Source organism: Meleagris gallopavo, chromosome 14 (assembly GCF_905368555.1).
Source record: "Meleagris gallopavo chromosome 14, MGAL_WU_HG_1.1, whole genome shotgun sequence".
Lineage (NCBI taxonomy): Eukaryota > Metazoa > Chordata > Aves > Galliformes > Phasianidae > Meleagris > Meleagris gallopavo.
In genome coordinates this window covers 15,209,457-15,223,755 of record NC_139417.1, presented here as the reverse complement: position 1 = coordinate 15,223,755, position 14,299 = coordinate 15,209,457, and the positions used below count along the sequence as shown (strand labels likewise).

The following is a 14,299-nucleotide window of genomic DNA, read 5'->3' as shown; positions in this document are numbered from 1 at the left end:
GATCTAATCATGCAGAGATTTCTTTCACTGTGTTTATTTCTCACCGAGTAGAAGCCATTGATTTAGACATCAGATACTAAGCTCGCATAATTATTTAAAATAAACAGGGAGCTGTTACAAGACTGCTCTGAAATTGTGTTCCTTCCAGATGTGCAGAAAGCTGCTCAAGGCTGTGCCCCAAAGGACACACTGCCTTCTGTGGCAGTTGGGTTGCTTGGGTTGCTTGCTGCAGAGACATCTCTGATTCTTACTAGTGCCAATGCCAGTGAGAACCTGGCAAGGTTGGATCGCAGTGCATTCGAAAAGAATGCTATTGAGGAGGTTTTCAGGTAGCTGGCTTAGTATGTGAGAGATGGATGCCTGCAGGTGTGAGCGCTGTCAATTTATGCTGGCACAGGTGAGGGCTGTCTGCCTCCTCCTGCCAGAAGGTGCTGCAGGTGGGGCAGCCTGGCTCTCCTTCCATCTCCTCAGGTGCCTCCCCTTGCAGCCAAGCAGAGCAACTTAAAAAAGAAAAAAGAAAAAAAAGAGTTCAGCTGGAGGCACTTTGCCAACCAGCACACTGCAGCTGAAGGGCTGAAATGCAGGGTGGTAATTTCCTTCATTGGGGTGGGGTGCATTCCTGTGGGCACAAATCTTTTATGTTTCCTTGGTCTGAATCGCTAGATTTGTCTGGAGATTGCTGTTCCCAGTGAGCTGTGGGGATGCTGGTGGCATCGCAGGCACCACACGTCCCACTGTTGGGCCCTGTGTAAGGGATAATTCTCTCTTCCTGAGGGAGCACTGCCACCAGTGCAGCAGCAAAGCTTGCACATCCTTGCTGCATTACCCAGCGATCCCTCGGGTGGAAAACCCAACACTGGGGTAACTCAGGTCTTGTTGAGAATGTGCCATCACCCTCGGTCTGGGAAATGGCTCTGGTGTGGGGCTGGGCAGCTTCTGGGGCTGGGCAGCAGCACTTGGCTGCACTCTTTAGGATTCCACCCCCCTTGAAAAAAATGCTATTTTAAAAACATTAAACTAAATGCACCAGGCTGAGGGGTGCACTAAGCGCATCGCCCCTTGCCCATTTCTTAAGGCAGGGGCTGTGCTGTGGTGCCCAGACAAACCTGCATTTTATTCAAAACCAGGTGTGAGATCAGCCAGGTTGTAAACCAGCTGCTTCTATTATTAATGTGTCTCCCTGCTTACGCTGTCAGTGTCTGTTTTGTGTCTTGTTAGACTACAATCCAGCTCTTTTTGTATGGGAAAGAGGGTGAGGAGGGTGCTCATTTCGGTCTGTGCTCTGCACTATTGAGAACAGGATCATGAGAGATGAGGAGGTGACCCAAGACAGCCAGCACGGCTTCCCCGAGGGCAGATAGTGCCTCACCAATCTGGTGGCCTTCTACAATGCAGTGACGACATCAGTGGACAAAGGATGGGCAACTGATGTCATCCACCTGGACTTGTGCAAGGCCTCTGACGATGGTCCTACACCACATCCTTATTTCTGAATTGGAGGGATATGGGTTTGAAGAGTGGGCTAATTGGTGGATAAAGAATTGGATGGTCACAGCCAGAGGGTTCTTGACAATGGTTCAGATGGAGGCAGTGACCAGTGGTGTCCCCCAGCAGTCTGTTCATCCGTGGAGGTGTTCAAGGCCAGGCTGGATGGGGCCTTGGGCAGCCTGATTTAGCCAGCAGCATTGGGGATGGTCTTTAAGGTCTCTTCCAACCCAAGCTATTTGATGATTCTGCTATGTAGAAATCTAAAGCTCCTGGTACTTTCAGGAGCTGCAGTTGGGTTGTGGAAGCCTGGCTTGGGCATGGAGGGCTAACGAGGTGCAATCTGGTCACCTGGCAACTCTGCCTTGTCCAAAGAGACCTGAACAAACCTTAAGCAGCCACATCCTGCTTGTAGGGTCACATGGGAGGCCCATAGCATGCTCAGGGGGAGTTTTCCATGAGCAGTAAGGATCTGGCAGTCAGTAGAATGGGAAGGCTATTGAGAAAACATTCATTAACTCAGGTGGACCTAATCATCTGGTTAAAGGGAACATACATTGCAAAACTTCCACACACACACACACAAAAAAAAACCAACATGATAATTATTCCTAATTGTATTTCCAGCCCTCAAAAACCAGTTTCAAATTTCCTTTTTTTTTTTTTTTGTTAACAACTGTTTAGTCTTTGCATGTGTGGGTAGTTCAGGTACAACTGAAATGAGGAATGATTTTGAAACATGTCTTTGTAGAATTAGGTAGCATTTGATGAGAGCAGGAAACCTGTAGTAACAGTTTCCCAAGTACAGTACTGGTGCTCTAAATGCATTTGGGGTAGCACTGCTGCTGGCTGTGGGCAGCCCCCCATGCCAGGCACTGTCACTGGGTGAGCCCTGCACTTCTTGGCCCTTGGGAGCACAGTGTTGGGTCTCAGCCACTTCCAAGCAATCTTAAAACGTGAAAGATTTTTTTACTATTATTTTTTTCCTCTTTTTCTCTTCCCTTCCTCCTTCTCTCCCACCCCCCCCTCCTTTTTTCCCTCCTTTTTCAATTTCTTTTATTTTTTCTTTTGTTTTTTTTTCATTTCCCTTTTTTCCCTCGTTTTCCTTTCTCCCTTTCCCTCTTTTTCCCTCTTCTTCTTTCTCTCCTTTCCTTCACCCCCTTTTTCCTTTGCTCCCTCTCCCCATTTCCCCCCTTTTTCACCTCTTTCATCTCCCCTTTCTCTCCTCTTTCAACCGCCCTCCCTTTTCCTTTCCCTTCTTTTTTTCCTTCCCATGCAGTTTATCTCCCCCCCCACCCCCTCCCTTTTTATTTTCTCCCCCCTTATATCCCATCTCCCAATTTTTCAAACTCGCTCAGTTCGCACCCCCTCCAAGCGCTGCCGCGTGCTGCGTCCCTGCTCAGGAAGGGCGGGGGGGGGGGGGGGCCTGGTTGGGTGTGGGTTAGGGAATCACCATCCTATTTGCATCCCCCCTTCAAACCCAAGCCATCTCTCCGCGGCTTTCCCGCAACCCTCGGGAACGCCGAGCGCGTCCGTAGGGGCCCAACCCAAAGGAAGTGACAAAGAGCCCGGGGGTGTCACCACCTGCCTCCGTGCCCGGCACCGAGCACACCCAGCGCTTTTACAAGCGTGAGCGCGGAGCCGATCCGCATCGTGTGTCGTCCTCCCCCCCCCCCGGAGCCGCAGCGATCCCGGCCGGGCTCCCCCCGCTCGCTGCCGGGGAAAGGGGGGGGGTCAGGAGCCGCCTCCCAACGGGGCGGGCAGCGCGGGGCGAGGCGCTGCTGGGGGGATGCGGTGCGGCTGCGTGAGGAGGTGAGTGGGGGGTGGTGGTGGTGTTGGGGGGGGTGGGGGGGGTTTGATGCGGGCCGTAAGGCAGCGGCTGCGTGGGAAAATGTTTGTTTGGGAAGTTCGGCGACAAAGGGAGAGCGGGCAGTGCGCTCGTAGCGTTGGGTGGGTTGGATTCAAAGATAAATAGACTGAAGCGGCAAACTCGTATGGTGTTTTTGGGAATGACTTATGAGTTTCTGTCAGTGACATTTCCCCCCGACGCGTTTTTCATCGAGCAGAGATTTATGATTAGAATAACAAGTCGTAGTGCTATAGAAAGGAAAGTTTTATTGAAGCAGATGAAAGTTCGCTGAAAGAGCAGCGCTGGGGTTTTCCCACAAAAGGTGTGAACGAGGTCTCTGTTCCAACCCGCGGCGAAAATGCTTCAGGTGGAGCACGGCACAAATTGCAACTTGATCAAACGCGAAGTTCTTCTGTAGCTGTGGCACAGTGCATTGGTTTCAGCCACATCCTGCTGGAACATCGCACTGGTGGGGCTGGTGGCACCAATGGGATGGGATGGAGGGGACACTGCTGCCTGGCTGCCTTCATGGTGTGGACACCATGTGCCCTCACACCTTGTGTTTCTAATACCTGGGAATCCCCGAGCCCTGCTGCACAGGTATGCTGTTCTCCCTGCTGGCGTTCAGCAGGAAGGCAGTGGTTTCCTTGCAGCATGTCTGTGCTGCGGGGTGGCTCCTTCTGCTCCCTGTGGTTTTGCTGTGTGTCTTAGCCCTTCTCCAAAGTGTCTCATTGAGCCTCACGCCTTGTTTCTTCAGAAAACAGAGGTCTGGGGCTTCCCCCAGCTGCTCCCTCTATGGGAAGAGACCGTCAGTGTTAATGTGATTACTTTATGGTTCTTTTGCATTTAAACAGAAAGAAAAGGACTTTGTCCACCTTCCTGAGGTCCTTACAAACATCGAGGGGTGACATTAAATGTGCTATTTGTGCAAGCAGATTCATCGCAGGCAAAATCCAAAAGTTGCAATGCATTGCTTGTAAAAGTGTGCATTTACTTGAAGGGCATCCTGAACATCTGTATTTGTGTGCTTGTTTTAACTGATGTTATGAATGTTATTGCTGAGTCTATGCCATAGCTGAAGATGCACAGAATTTGTAGTTTGCTGGAGTTGCATAACCTGGGGGAGAGATCAGTGCCACTTGGAGTGACGGTGCTGTGCCACTCTTTCCCAATTCTCCTATAGCTATTCCAATGGAAACAGCTGGAAAACCTCTATTTCCGTGAGAAGAAGTTTGCTGTGGAAGTGCACGATCCACGCAGGTGAGGCTGGAGGGGCACCCAGAGCCGTGGGAGGAATCTCTCCCAGTGTGGGCATTCGTTGTCCCTGCGAACTGATGGGTGGAAAGGGCTCTTGTGCTGATGTCAATGCAGAACTGTGTTTAATTTTGGCTTTGTGCTATGGAGCCAACTCCTGGGAGTTAGAGGGGAGGAAAGGGAGCCGCAGGTGGGGGGCGAGAAGGAAATCCAAGTTCTCAGGTCTCTAGCATGAAGCCTTGACTGATGAGGAAACAGGCTTTGGGGGCTTTAAACCCAGCAGGGCTGTCCTCAAGTTGCATTTCTTTTCACCTCTTCAGGATTTCAGTGTCGAGAAGGACCTTTGGTCAGAGCGGGCTGGTAGTGCAAACCTGGTATGCAAACACTTCCCTGATCAAATCCATCTGGGTAATGGCAATCAGTCAACACCAGTTCTACTTGGACAGAAAACAAAGCAAAGTAAGTTACACAGCATTTTGCTGTAGGCATAAGCTTCAACACCTCTCCCGCACGTCCTTCAGTGTATGTTGTTCCATGGATAAACTGCTCTCCGGAGAAAAAATACAAATAGTTTTCATCTGCTTTTTGAGCAGACTATCAGCTAAGGTATTGTTATAGGATCTATTTGAGCCTGCCTCCAATTAAGAGCTATGGAAATGTAATCACAGCAAAGGGAATTCCCACGTCTCAGTGTTTAATCTGCCTTTTTTTCTTTTGTCTCTTCTCATGTTCATTTTGAGAAGGGTGCAAATAGAGAAGGGATTTGGAGGCAGTTCAGGCTTTGGGGCCAGGTTGGAGGAGTGCTGGGGCAGTCCGCTCTTGTGCGAGGGTTTTTGGGGGATGAGGAGTGAAATGGCATCTTCCGTGACCTTGTGTTCTGAAATTAATTAGAAGTAACTTGATTTTATTTTCTAACTCCTTCAGGCAAAAATTCCTTCAGCCAGAAGTTTGGATGATATCGCCATGGATTTGACAGAGATGGGAACGCCAAAGGTTTCAAAACTAGTGACACTGGAGGCAAAAAATCAGCTTATTATGGCCAGCAATGGCAGCTTAATCTCATCAGGTAACACTCTGTGTAAACCAAAGCCTTGTATACAGCAGAGCTTGTGTATATAGGAAGGGACATTGAGTCCAGCTGACCATAAATACAACAAAACTGTGACAGCATGCATTAGTTTACATATGAGATGGTAACATCTGTTGTTATCATATGCTGTTTCCTCTCCTGCTATAACTAACAAAGAAATAAAAATATGCTGAAGGCAGATAAGCACCCGTGTAATCTTGATCCATAAGTAACTTGCCATCAGTTTACCAGTTAGTCTGTCCTTGGATGACTGCACGTCTCATCTAAGTTTGAGGGCAGTTTAATCCAAGCAGGTTTCAAGCACCTGCCCTAAGTGTTGAATGGACTTGAGCTTCCTCAAAAATCAGCAGAAAAGAGGTTTTCTCAAATAAAATTCGGCTCTGAAGTGGACTCTGGATGTCTCTGCCACCTATACTCTATAGGTCTGGGCAGATGGAAACCTGCCATGTCCCACCAGAGTGCCTGGAGCTGAAACCCAAGCAAGGATCATCAGTGTCTGTATCAAGGATCATAGATATCCATAATGCTAATCCTAATGTTCTGGATAGTGGGTTTTTCAGGTTGTATGCTTGGGGCTTACTTGCAGTTGTTGGGTGTTTGAAGGAGTGTGGATTTCCTTAGAGCCTGCATCCTGTATGGCACAGGGGCTGGATGTTTTGTCTCAAAGGTGATGCAGTGTAACTAGGACAGCCAGCTTTGAGGAGATCTCAGTTCACCTGCCTGTCGTAGGACAGAATGAAATGACTTTTACCTGCAAATTCTCTAATAAAACGAATGTATTTTTCAGGCTCTCAGGATTCAGAGGTCAGCGAAGAACAAAAGAAGGAGAAAATTATGGAGCTAAAGAAGAAAGAGAAACTCCTTCAGGAAAAACTACTCCAGAAAGTTGAGGAGCTGAAGAAAATCTGCCTGCGTGAGGCGGTGAGAGCTGCGCATGGGGGTGGAGGTGGGTGAGAGGCCTTCTTGCCCATTGGACCTTCACGTAGAGCCATCTCTGTTCCTCAGGAGCTGACGGGCAAGATGCCAAAGGAGTATCCTCTGAGTGCTGGAGAGGAACCTCCCCAGGTCAGAAGACGTGTCGGCACAGCCTTCAAGCTGGATGACAACCTGCTCCCTACTGAGGAGGTGAGTGCTGTGGCTTGTTTGCACAGCAGAGGTGGGGTGGTCAGACCGGTGGCCAAAGCTACTTCTAAACAATCCTGCTCTTCCCTGGTGATTTAAGATGAGACAGTTGCATGCCTGTGCTGAGGGGATTTTGACATGTGCTGCCCTTATTTCAGCCTTAAAGCTCTCTAACCTGAACCCTGGTTTGGCTGCATTACTTATATCTTAATGTGAATGTTGCTGCTAATTGGAAAAGAACAGATAGATGGTGCCATTTGGCAATGTGTGACTGTGAGTTTTCCTCCTCATGAGTACTGATTTGTTTCGTGCTGAGCTTGTGTTTGAACCCAGAGCATGACAGAGATGTGTTGTTCCCTTTGCAAAATCACCTGTCTGTGAGCATAGTTGGGTGAGAGATGACAGCAGGAGGAGATTTATTTCTGGCTTAATGCAAGTTCCACCTAAGCAGAAGCTCTCTCTATATTGCTCAAGAAGCTAATGTGAATTTTGCTGGCAGAGCCTGACTCAGGAGCTGTGCTAATTCAGGTGTATGTTGTTTCTGGACATGCATCATTCCCCCTCATTCCTTGAGAGATTTGTTATCTGGCTGTATCATCCAAGTAGCAGAAGATGTTGAGCATTTTGCATCCATCTTTCACCCCCAAACTCTCTGCCCTGGCTTCTATAGTACTGGCGTAACCTCTGTCTGCTGTAGCAAACTGCTTAAATGCAACTGAAACAAAGTCCTGCTGTCCAGATTTAATAATGTGCCACTTCGCACTTCTCTGCTTCTTTCATATGAACCTCTCACAATTGTTTACAAACAACTCATTAAATCTCCAGTCTCCTTGTTATGTAGGTATGGTGATGGAAATTGTTATTTTCTCTAATGTAGAGAATTCAAAGAGATGTTTTCAGGCTTTGCCTTGGAACAGGAGGTCTGTGAGCTGGCCATGTAACAGGTGGGGCTAACCTTGAACTCAGGTGTGCAATTTCAGCCACCCAGCCTTGAGAACCTCGGATCTTTCTTGAGAGATCTCATGATCTTAAGTCACAGACAGAGCATCCGAAGTTTTCCTGTGCTGAGATTCTCGTGTATAAGCTTTGGTGTTTCTGTGGTTTGTGCTCAAGATCTCACTTCGTTACCACAAAACCAGATTGTCTTTTGTGTAATCTCATCTGAATAACTCATCTCTTAAATTTGCAGGATCCCGCTTTGCAGGAATTGGAAAGCAATTTTATCATACAGCAGAAGCTGGTGGAAGCTGCAAAGAAACTTGCCAGCGAGCCGGACCTCTGCAAAAATGTGAAGAAGAAAAGAAAACAGGAGTATGCCGATGCTGTAAAAAAGCTTCAAGAGATAGAAAATTCCATAAATGAATACAGGATCAAGTGTGGCAAAAAGCCAACCCAAAAATCAACTCTTACTCTGCCAGGTAAACGAGAATTCTCCGTGTTTTGATGAAGACAGAAAACAAAGAAGTCATATTTGGCTCACTTATGTGTTTTGTTTACATCTCTATATGATTTTTATCTTCTGTGAGGCAGTTAAGTAAGAAAGCGAGATGCAATTGCTGCATCTGCTACAATAAGCACACAGCTCAGGGGCTGAGAGCAGATTAGCTCCTGTTCTGGCCGCAAGTGCAGACACGTAGCAGTGCCAGGTGCAGGCCAGCAGTGCTATAGATGGAAGGCTGGCAGGAGCATCGCTGCTGAAACTGGTGTGGTGTCCCAGTTTGTAGTGCACTGGATACAGGTGTATTGCTGAGCTGCCACACATGAGGTCTCTCTCCCTCTGTTTTTTGCAATGCTGCAGTTCTGGCATAACCAGACTGTGTGAGTTTTCCTGCCCTCGCTGTGCCTCGCTCTCACTGAGAGCTTGGTGTGGGTCCTCAGCCAGCACGCAATGCAGCAGTGCTGGGCTGTCCATCATCACAAGGCGATAATCCTGAGAGGGGATGATGAGTGCTCTTTAAATGTGGCCCATCTCGTTCCTGATTGACGGAGGTGAAGAAAACATCTGTTTTTCCAGCTATTGCTCACTGATCTGGGCACTAAGCGTGGGAGGTCCCGCATTACCTGGTGCTCATGACGTGCAGTGCCAGCAGAGTAAGCTGCTGAAAGACACCATCCATGCATACCTGCTGCTGTTTGTTGCATGGAGCTTTCTCTGCCATCGTGCAAACAAGGAACTTCAGAGTTGGACATGCAACTCCTTGGTCCTTAAACAAACACCATTTAGCCCATTGTTTTGCAGTATCTGATGCATGGCATCCTTGTTTGCCATCTGAGAAGAGGAGCACAGACAGAAAGGACTGGATTCCTCTGAGGGTCTGCCTTTTTGCGGGTGGGAGCAGCAGGCATTGCTCCAGCAGTAGCTTAGCTGTATTCCTTTCCAGCTCCCAACTCCTGCAGCACGGCACGTTTACTCCACCAGAAGCAGCTCTCTCTTGCTTCAATTTCAATACCTGATTTTATGTGCAAGCTTTTTGCTGTCACTGATGGTATTCTGGGCTCAAGGTGCAGGGATGTGTGAAGCTCAGCAGTGATGTCTCTTGTAGCTATAAAGTTTGGGACTGGCTTGGAAATGACGCATTGAATGGCAACACTGATTTATTGAATCACACCATAGCTGTTTCCATCCCAGGCCTCCAGGGATGGGAGGTGAAGGACACACGGGGCTATCTCCTGCTCTCCACGTTCTCCTCTCCCTTTTCTTTGCTTTCTTTGTCCCCTCAGAGAGTTTCTTCCCCTTTGTAGGGAATTGCACAGGTTTGGGATTTGAATTCAGAGCTCCTGCGTGTGATTGAAATCAGCAAAAATTTCCTCCTGAGTTCTTACGAATTGAATTGAAGCAGAATTTGCACACAAATCAACATAATGCCAAATTTCAAAAGGTGTTTAGGACCTACCAAGTAGGATTTCGGATGTACCTGAGGAGATTAGATGTTAGCAGCCAAGATCTACTTGTCTGTGTAGGCTCCTGCCTCCTATAGAAGCACCAGAACACCATGTGAGATCTCTTAAGAGTTGAATGGAAAACACCTTTCTGAATCTTGGCCTGATTCCCACCACAGCTGAAAAAATCTGCTTTGATAATGATGTAGGTAGCTTGCAGAACTGCAGTGGAAACAAGTAGGTCCTGAGAGGAAAGCAGAGCAGGACTGTCTTTGGGCTGCTGAAGTCTGAAATGTTTTGGTTGCAGCTTTATAGGTATGAACAGACTCTCGAGCTTTAGAAAATAAACTCCATGTGATATTCTGAAATTAATGTTGAGTGTTCTTAAAGTGCTTGTTTTCATTCACAGATGACATAATCCCATCTGAGAGCAGCTCTCTCTCTGATACAACAACCTATGATGACGGTACGTTGATTATCCTTTTCTTCCTTCTGCCTGTTCGGAGATACTCACTGACTTAACTCCCTTTAGGCTGCTATTTTATTGTCTTCCAATGACAAATTGCAGCAGAGGAAAAAAGAGCTTAGTCAGGAGTCGGTGATCATAATGAGTAACTTATTGAAAGGTTCTGCTCCGTGGGCTGATTTGAGTCATCTTCAGGGAAGGAATCTGGTTGTACGGTGATCAGCTGCTGTGAATTTCCAGCAGATGCTTTGTCCCTGGGACCTGACCAGAGGCAGATGAGTAGCTGGAGGAGGTGGGAGCTGGGAGGAATTGCCCAGCCCTTCTGTCCTCACAGCTACTAAAACTCACTAAAAGTGGAAGAGTCAGAGGCAGCAGTGATCTGTTTACGTTTCAGCGTTACCTAGTGAGCTGCATCTTGCATGGGTTTGGTGTTTGCTCAGCTTACTCATTTCACGCACACACCCACAGACACACATTCACACCCTGTTCCACAAGGTGGAAAGGACTTGGCTTGCCTCTCCCTTTGCTGGATAATCATCATCTCGGGACAAACATTATCTAAATTATTACTCACTTTTCAGTTCGGGCCTGATTCTGATCTTGCTTGTCCCAGTTTTAGACTCGTACAAGCCATCTGACACTATAAAAAGGAGTTACACCTGGTTCCTGCTTGCAGAAGTAGAGCTGAGGTTTCGGTTTGGGAACATGTTCTCTGTGATACTTGTCCTACATTTACCTGTGTTAGCTGTAGTTTCCTTTTGGTTCTAATGGGATTTTGCCGGATTTTGCCGTAAGCAAAGTGAGAACAAGGATCTAGCCAACATCTTCACAACTGCCTTCAGCCAAATTTGTCTGTCAGTGCTCATTCAGTCGCTTTTGAAGTCAGTTCCTTTCAGGTTGTAGTTAAACTAATCCTTAAAATGTCATTTTCAAGTGAAGTGCTGAATGGTGAGGGAGAGTAACTGGCTTTGGTGCAGCTGAGCGTGCCAGCTCTGCTCTGGGAGGGAGAGAGATGCAGAACAGGCACTTGCCCAAAGAGCTCCCACTTGGTGGTCCTGCACAGTGCTGAGCAGGAACCTCAGCAGCAGTCAGGGCTGTGAAACCTGCATGAACCTCCACAATGTCCTGCCAGGAAAGCATGGCGCAGGCAGCTGTGCTGCAGCCTCCTGGAGTCACAGCTCCTGTCCTCGTCTCCATGGCACAAAGCTTCTGCTCAGTGGCTGCAGATTTCCACAAAGGGCAAAAATAGCATGGATTTTGCTTAACTAAACACATATTTCTTTCCAACAGGCAGTGAATCCCTCAGTGTGCCAGCACAACGAACCAGCTCTGCACAGCTTTCCCCAAGGCTGCTTCCACCGAAGTCTCTCGGGCTGGAGAGAGTTCATCTCAGAAAGTCATCCATGAACGAGCAGCTCTTGGAATCACGACATTCCAGGTACTGCACATCTCAGCTCTTCTAGGCAGGAGAGCTCAGTCCTGTCTGTGTCAGATTTGTTATTATGGACTCTCAGAGCTGCTGCTGCTTCCACGCTTCCCTTGTGGTTTAAGAGTTTGGTGATAAGCATTAAATTTGCTGCTTAGTAATACACGTGTATACAGGTAGTCATCAGGGTCTGTGAAACTGCAGGGGAGTGTTGTTTTTGTGAGTCAGGTGACAAATGCAGTGGGAAGGGTTGTGCTTAAGGAATTGCCCACTATTACTTTCACTCTCTGTCTCTATTTTTGTGGTTTGTTTTCAGTGTTAAACAACTTGTTTTTTTCTGGTGACTGTAATTGCTTCAGATAACACCAAACCATACCATCTCTCCTGATCCTATCAGTATTTCAGCAGGTACATTGTTACAACACAAAGAATTCACCTGAGACTTGAGAAGCAGTTTGTCTAAAAATAGGAGAATTGCTGGGATGTAAGCCACATGCTGCCAGCATCAGTGCCAGCTGCAGCAGGTGGCTCAGGTTCCAATATGGATTTATAGGATTTGGGCACTTGTGTGCAGGGGGAACAGCATGGAGCACACAGAAGCAGTAGCTGAGTTGTGGGATTATTCTGCGTGAGTCTGATCTGATGCTGGTTGTTCTTAGTATAAGGATTCCCACTGATCTCAATGTTTTTTGGACTGCGTCTTTTATGAAGCATTCAGATGATTTTTCTCCCTTCCCTTTAAGCCAGGGTGCACACAGTCTCGGTCTGTGTGACTTGCATTGTGTTTAACCTAATTGGAACTCTGTATTCTTTGCTGCAGGGACCCACTTTCCACTCACAGCAGTCCTTACCGCACCCTGGAACGAGCAGCCCCGTCCCATGGAGGAAGAAGCATGCCTACAACACCTGTGCTCACACGCAATGCCTACAGTAGCAGCCACTTACAGTAAGGGGCCAGACTGTCTGAATGCCTCATCTGGATATTTGGGGCACTGGGTTGCTATCAGCCACCATCTGCTGGCACAGCGCTGCACCAGCTTTGTGACATGCATGTGAGAGCATTTGCAGCAGCACAGATAGCAGCGTGCACTGCTGCACAAGTGGGAGTCTGTCTGCAAATAGGGGTGAGATGGAAGCTATGTGCTTATAGATATCATCTGTGGACTCACGTCCTCTGGGCCTCCTGAAAAATAAGAGACCCAGTGGAGAAGAGAGATCCAAATTACTGCCCTTACTGTGAGAAGGAGAGATGCTATAAATATTAAAAGCTGGTAAAGCTCATGGTTTATTTAGCTGAGGTAACACAGCTGCAGGAAACCCACCTTCCTATGCTCCCATCTTTGCTCAGCTGCTTGGCTAGATGTTACATACTCTAGATGTTGCATACTTTGACTGTGAGCTCCCTCCTGTAAGTCACTGCAAAACGAGAGGTTGTGAGCTTTGCTGCCTCTGTCACTCTCGTAGGTTACCTTGCTCACCATAACTTTTATCTGAAAGATCTGCTGCTGCTGCAGCAAATGGAAAATTCAACCAAGCCAAATTCTATGTAAAAAGGAAATACTGGTTTGATTTTGTGCTTTGGTTGGGGAGGAAGCATGCCTGATTTGTCCACATGTGCTCTCTCCAGCTCTCTGCCTGCGTGCCTGCATTTAACCAACCTACGTCTGTATTGTTGCAGGCCAGATGTTTCCCCACACCACTGCAGGCAGCGCAGTGGCAGCCTGGAGTCCCAGACCCACCTCCTGGCTGAGGTTCCCACTGAGAAGACGGCCTTCTCCCTCACAAAGTCCCAGAGGAGCAGCAGCACTGAGATCCTCGATGATGGATCATCCTACACCAGCCAGTCGAGCACCGAATATTATTGCGTGACACCTACACCCAAACCGTATTACACTACTCAGACACTTGACAACAGGACCAGGGGTCGAAGACGGTCAAAGAAACAGCACATCTCTGCTGCAGGTTCAGGAAGCATGCCAAATCTTGCCCAAAAGGATGTCCGGAATGGTGTCTACCACAAAAGCCAGGAGCAGCCTTCCTCCAGCTACTATATTTCTGGATATTCCCCATACACCGAATCTGATGTTTATTACAATGGTGGATACGTTTATGAGAGCGATACAGAGGGGCAGTACAGTGTCAATCCTTCGTATCGCTCATCGGCACATTACGGATACGACCGTTACAGGGAATTCAGGTCTTACAATGAGGATGAAGTGGACAGAGTACCGCACAACCCATACGCAACTCTACGGCTTCCGAGGAAGCAAGTTGCTAAAACGGAGCATATAACCAAAAACATTCACAAGGCCTTAGTAGCAGAGCATCTCCGTGGTTGGTACCAGCGTGCCTCCAGTCAAAAGGAACAGGGTCATTGCCTGCAGGCAGGCTTTGAGTCTGACAGAGGGTCTCAAAGGAGTTTGGGCTTTGCTGGTCTGCAGGTGCCGTGCTCTCCCAGCAGTCGGGTGTCGTCTTTCTCATCGGGTAATGTCTCGTTGGTTTGATGCTAAGTGTTCTTCACATCCCTTCTGTTCATCACATTCATCCCTTGTAATGAATGATATAAGCAGGGCCGAAAGGTAGATAAGGAACTCAACAGGATTTTTGTCCCTTTTGTTCTGTGCTTGGGAAGAATATTACTTGCTTGTTGCCTTCTCTGGGTGGAACTTTTACTCTTTGTAAGCACAATAACCTAAAAAAGCACAGAGAGCCACATGTAGACATTCC

The 14,299-nt window shown here is 47.8% G+C and overlaps 1 protein-coding gene across 8 annotated transcripts in view; it reads left to right on the top strand.

Annotated features, from left to right (window-relative positions):
• FRMD4B (FERM domain containing 4B) overlaps positions 1-14,299 on the top strand; it is a 74,629-nt gene that overhangs the window by 56,939 nt on the left and 3,391 nt on the right. For all 8 annotated transcript variants that reach the window (XM_085235668.1, XM_010718713.3, XM_085235667.1 and 5 more), the window contains 10 exons: positions 4,518-4,594; positions 4,909-5,047; positions 5,513-5,654; positions 6,466-6,599; positions 6,684-6,803; positions 7,990-8,218; positions 10,090-10,146; positions 11,437-11,584; positions 12,393-12,518; positions 13,251-14,056. In XM_085235668.1, the coding sequence (XP_085091794.1) occupies positions 4,518-4,594; positions 4,909-5,047; positions 5,513-5,654; positions 6,466-6,599; positions 6,684-6,803; positions 7,990-8,218; positions 10,090-10,146; positions 11,437-11,584; positions 12,393-12,518; positions 13,251-14,056 (1,978 nt within the window). The remainder of the gene's footprint in view (positions 1-4,517; positions 4,595-4,908; positions 5,048-5,512; positions 5,655-6,465; positions 6,600-6,683; positions 6,804-7,989; positions 8,219-10,089; positions 10,147-11,436; positions 11,585-12,392; positions 12,519-13,250; positions 14,057-14,299) is intronic.